Raw genomic sequence first — 6000 nt, forward strand, 5'->3', positions numbered from 1 at the left:
ATGTTTTATGAAATTTAAGAAATTTTAAAGGGTGTAAAAACTTTTTCCTATGACTGTATTTGATGCTCAGCTCTGCTCTGCCTCCCAAGGACAGCAAGGGAAAATGCGAAAGGTTGTGTGTGTGTGTGTGTCTGTGTGTGCGTGTGCGTGTGTGTGTGTGTGTGTGTGTGTGTGTGTGTGTGTGTGTGTGTCTGTCTGTCTGTCTGTCTGTCTGTCTGTCTGTCTATCTGTATCTCTGCGTTACAATGTTTGGACAATTCATAGCCTTTATTTTCTGAAAATGTCAATTCAAGTGTACTTTATTGTCAAAAATCCATCTAACAGGGTTAGCACAGAAGTTTGAAATTGCGTTTGACCAGTCTCCAATGTGCAGTTTCACTAAAAACATTTAAATAAGACATTGACAATAATCTCTCTCTCACACACTCACACGTGCACACACACACACACACGCACACACACAGACACACACACACACACACACACACACACACACACACACACACACACACACACACACACACACACACACACACACACACATACCCACACACACACACACCACACACACACACACACACACACACACACACACACACGCACACGCACACACCACACACACACACACTCTCTCTCTCTCACACACACACACACACACACACACACACACACACACACACACACACACACACACACACACATACACACACATACACAGTTCCCATGACTCCTAAATTCATTTCATAGCTAATTATGCTGTGTCCTTTGGTCCAACACAGTAGTCTACTGTATGTCATGGTGGACAGTGAGCTGCTGGTTTCCTGGAGAAAGCTATTGCAATTATAGAAATAGGATTAAAGCACCAACACATAATTCTCAATGTTACGAAAACAGACGTTGTTCATGTCATTGCATGTTGGTGAGCTGGTAGTGTAAACCTATTTTTTCCAGACTTAATAACATTAATAGGGCAAAGAAGAAGAGCTTTGTTTTTTGTTTTTTTTTCAATAATCATGGTCATAATTATGACGACCGTTGAAACAGTGACAATGATGCCGCTGCCATTATCATCATACTAATTGCGTCTGCGAACTGTAAACCGGTTTCTCTGGGAAGTGCATCCATATGACAGACCATAACTGCACTCCAGAGGTTTTACATGCACAGTGATCACATTACCTCGTCCCCGGCTGAATGAAACGCCCCCTTATATTTGAAGCGAAAGTGATTCCCGTTTGTCATTGTCCTCACACAGTACAGTACAGTTATGGAGTACAATTATTATTATTGCATTACATGATTTATCCAGGGCGACTTACAGTCATTTAAAGTATTTTTTGAGGGGGCTTTACAAGCCTTTATTGTTTTTTTTTTCAGACAGGACAGTGAAGTAGAGACAGAAAGTGAGTTGGGAGAGAGAGACAGGGAAGGGCCGGCAAAGGGTCGGCCACGTAGTAGACGAGTGCCCTACCATATCAGCCACGGACTTATACAGTTATTTATGTACAGGGTATTGGTAACAGTACCTGGAGCAATGTAAGTTTAGTGCTGCGAGCATAAGTATTGTGATGAAACCAGTAGGCCTATTGTGGGAGTCACTAATTAGGGACTTAGTTAAGAGGTTGTAATCTAGTGGGAATAAATTTAACTGGAGTGATCGCTCACAAGCCCTTCGGTAGCTGAAGGGCTCTTGAGCATGTCATCTCAGCTCAGAGTGCTCCAGGGGATATCGCACGTATCTTACCGTTGTCTTGAAAACCTACTGGGAGGCTTTGATTTTTATTACAATAATTTTTCCACCTGAAGCTGTACCCCTTTTGAATACTAATTGGCCTACTATACAACTACTATGTTATACCATTGATTTAATTTCTGCAGTATTTGGCTTGAGGGAAGGAGAGTTCTTACAGTGCGCCAATACAAAGGATTTGTAGAGAATATGAGTATAAGGATTTTTGGTGGAATTCCTTTGTTACATACTCTGGAAGGCCCAGCATCTTTCCAATTACTCACAGCCCTGAACACCTGTCAAAGCCGATATTCCCAGAGGGTGAATGTGTGACTGAGCAGGCTCTGGGAGTTTTGGGAGCCATCTTGATAAGATAAAGCAATCTAGTTTTCTCCTTGTAATATGGTGTCAGGAGAACAACCAGCCATGGCAGTATCTTTTTTTTTAATGTTTTTTTTTTGTATTTTAGTACTTTTCAAGCTTTTCAGTTTCAGTTTTTTTATGAGACAGGATAGTGGAGGAGAGACAGGAAGCGAGTTGGGAGAGAGACAGGGAAGGGTCGGCAAAGGACCCGGGCCGGAATTGAACCCGGGTCAGCCGCATAGCAGACGAGTGCCCTACCGTTAGCACCACGGTAGGGCCATGGCAGTATCTTCTTTGGACTTTTTTATACGCCACACTCACAGCAGCTTTCAGTGGGAGCCAATTCACAGTTATTTGGGCCGTGAAAAGATCTCAAGGCTACCTCCAGTGCTATGCCACATACAGTAGGCTACAGTACAGAATCCTGTGTCTCAGTCATATCCAAGTCACTCTTTGAAAAGGGATCTATTAGATTAAATACATTGAGGCACTCAACCCTCCTAGCCGCCCTCCCCTTCTCTTTCCTCTTGTTTCCTTTATGTCCTGTGTGTAGGTATGACCTAGTCTAGCGTGTCTTAATTATTTCTATGCCACTCTTTTAAAAGGACTCAATTCACTCTATAGACTTACAGCAGGTACTTTCCACTCATATTCCCATTCCTCTTCATGTCCTTTGTGTACTGACCTGAATGCCAATGGCGCTCTGTCCTGTATAGGTATGACCTGTCGGGAGAGGAGTCTCGACGTGTCGAGTGAACTCAAGCCTCACTTTGAAAAAGGATTTATTTGTTCAATGAGCTCCTTCTCCCCTGTCCCTTACTCCCTTCCCTTTCCTCTTGCTTTATGTGCTTTATGAGTTGCCAGATTGGGTGATTTAGTAGTGCCTCCAGGCAGCTTGTTGGGCATTTATTTATCGTGCTGGAAATCATCAGTCATACCTGGCAACCGTGCTCATGTGCTTTTGTGTCCTGTGTCTGTCCTGTGTAGGTATGACGTGCCAGGCGAGGAGCTCGTACGTGTCGTGGGGCTACCGCTTCACACACCTTTCAAAGTGCCACTTGGGCATTTATTTATTGTGTGGAAATCATCGGTTATTTATTATTTTTTTTAAATATATTTTTAAGGGCTTATCACTAGAACTACCAGGATTTTTCTGCCTACCTAGAAGTACCAGAGAGGGGTCATTTGACCCGGCGGCTTTTACCGAATACACTAATCACTCATTTTGTTATGGTAATGAGGCTGTTAGGGGCCGTGTGGGGTGAGGGGTGAGGGGCTGTCAGCCTCCAAAATCACTACAGGTAAATAGCAACTTGCATGAAGATATCAGCAGCAAAGACAGATAGCACAGTTTGGCGGACAGTGGGTTACAGTTTTTCTCCATTGGTTTGGCTCATTTCTTGAAACTGAGATGTCATTCTCAAAACATGGACAAATCCCAAAACTAATTTGCAGTTCCTCACAACAGAATGGCATTTATCATTGCTTTCATCAAATTTCAAATGCTTTTGTACATGTCTCAATCATTTAGTACATCCTTGCAAATGGCTATGTACAAGTATCCTACAGTTAACACAATCAACTTACATTTAGTACAATTTTCAAATGAATGTACATTGCTGATCTATCCCAATTGGTTGATTCTCAGTGTAAACATGTCAGCACATTTTCTCCATATAAGTCATCATATGCAGAATAGTCTGCTCAATTTTCAAGATAGTGTTAGGGAATTGGGATAAAATATTTTGGAACGTTTTGGAAGATGTCATATCAAAATTATGATAATCAGGTTAGTATATAACAAGTAACATCATTTTTACAAAAGGAGTGTCCGCAGGGGGTCCAAAGGGTCAAATGACCCTCTTGTGGGTCTTTTAGGTAAAAAGGTCAATTGACCCCTCCGTGGTAGTTCTAGTGTTATATGCCTTTATTTGATAGGACAGTCTGAGATGGTGACAGGAAACGAGTGGGACAGAGAGACGGGGTGGGATCGGGATGTGACCCCGGCCGGACTCGAACCGGGGTCCCCGTGGGCATGCAAGCCGAAATGTGGGGGGCTTTGCGTTCTGTGCCACAGCGCCTCCGGAAATGATCAGTCATACCTGGTAACCGTGCTCATGTGCTTTTGTGTCTTGTGTAGGTATGACGTGCCAGGCGAGGAGCTCGTACGTGTCGAGCGAGATCAAGTGGGGCTACCGCTTCACTCCGGTGCTGACGCTGGAGGACGGCTTCTACGAGGTGGACTACAACAGCTTCCATGAGATCTACGAGACCAACACGCCCAGCTGTAGCGCCCGCGAGCTGGCCGAGATGACAGCGCGCGCGCGCCTCCCGCTGACGTGGTCCGTGGCCAGCAAACTCAGCCAGCAGGGGGCGCTGTACACGGACGGAGGAGGTGGCGTACCACCACCAGCGGAGGAGAAGGAGAAGGACGAGCACACAAGCCTGATGGAGCAGACGGAGAGGAACGGCGACATTGCCAACATCGAGAGCGAGTCCAAAGTGTAGAGTAGAGGTGGTTGATGGAGGACTGGGGAAAAAAAACATGTCCCTTGTTGTCGTCGTCGGTCTTTCCCCTCCACGTCCACACGCTCGCAAACTCTTTTATTTCAGTGTTCAGAGTCCACTCTAGAGTGGAGAAGAGACCTTGACAAGGCTTGAAGGCACAGACACACCCCCACACACACACAATACAATAACTTCAATATGTTGCCCCCCCCCTCCTCACGTATTGCCCCAAAGATAACTGAAATGATGCCTGGACAAAGAGACGTCTGGGCTAACTGCATGGTCTCAAACAGGATTTCTAAAAAGAAAGTTATTTTCAGATTTTTAATTGAAAGAGGAAAACCTTATATAAATATATATTCTAGGGCATTTGAATTTGTATTTTTGTACATATGTTTCAATATTAGTTTGTTTGAAGATGTGTGAATATATTATGACACAAGTCCGTTTGATACAAACCCATTTAGACCAGGTCTGTACTGTATATATTTTATGCCTTATGTGATAATCTTTCATTTCTTAGGGATTTTTTTCTGGAATATTTAAGCATGTATACAATTCATGTCGCCACGTTGTCGTTTCTGCAGGATGTACATACAGTAATTGCTTTCACAGAGTCGACACAAGACACACAAGTCACACGCTCTGCAGGATGCAAAACTTGTCCGTCAGCCCGACTGAATTCTTTCTCAGTCTTTTGTGAAAGGGTCTGATCTTGGCATTGCATGCCTGGCCAAGTCTTGCTCCGAGATGTCTTGTGACCAGTGGCTTGAAACCCTACAGGGATGTTTTTGATTTCTACAATCACAGTTTTCCCCCCTTTCCTAAGCGGTAGTCTTTTGTGAGTGTCTACCATTGATTTATTTAATTTCTGCAGTGCCCTTTAAGTTAGAATGAGATTGCGTGTGTGGAAAGGGAAAGCAACATACATTCTTCTGTGTGTGTGTATGAGTGTGTGTGTGTATACAGTATATATAATAATGACAGTTCTACAAACGTAATTGTTTTAGGTAACAGTAGCCCATGTCCAGGCCCTTACCTTTCCAAGGTTTGGCTGAATAGGAGTTTACATACAATATACTTTTTTGTTTTTAGAATGACTATTATGAGCCTTTTCTTTGAATTTTTTCACAGGTAGCCTTCTGAATATTTTTTTTAATATAAAGCAAATAACAAGTGTGGCGTTTTTGATCATATGGTCCAAACGCCTCTACCATTAAAGGAACTCCACACATTTGAATGGATGAATGGATTCAAAGCATAGCTGTTAATGTTCCAAAACAGTTGTAAGAAAGAGTCTAGGTCATAAAAACAAAGGCAATGTAAAGGAACACAGTGTGTTCCTTTACATTGACCTACACACAGGGCAACTTTATTTGAGGAATGTTGCCAGTCGGGCT

The 6000-nt window shown here is 43.3% G+C and overlaps 1 protein-coding gene across 1 annotated transcript in view; it reads left to right on the top strand.

Annotated features, from left to right (window-relative positions):
• Positions 1–5764, top strand: part of kcnj6 (potassium inwardly rectifying channel subfamily J member 6) — a 45291-nt gene extending 39527 nt beyond the window's left edge. The window contains exon 4 of the mRNA XM_063202917.1: positions 4233–5764. Within this exon, the coding sequence (XP_063058987.1) occupies positions 4233–4600 (368 nt within the window). The 3' untranslated portion in view covers positions 4601–5764. The remainder of the gene's footprint in view (positions 1–4232) is intronic.
• The last annotated feature ends 236 nt before the right edge of the window (positions 5765–6000 follow it).

Source organism: Engraulis encrasicolus, chromosome 7 (assembly GCF_034702125.1).
Source record: "Engraulis encrasicolus isolate BLACKSEA-1 chromosome 7, IST_EnEncr_1.0, whole genome shotgun sequence".
Classification (NCBI taxonomy): Eukaryota; Metazoa; Chordata; class Actinopteri; order Clupeiformes; family Engraulidae; genus Engraulis; species Engraulis encrasicolus.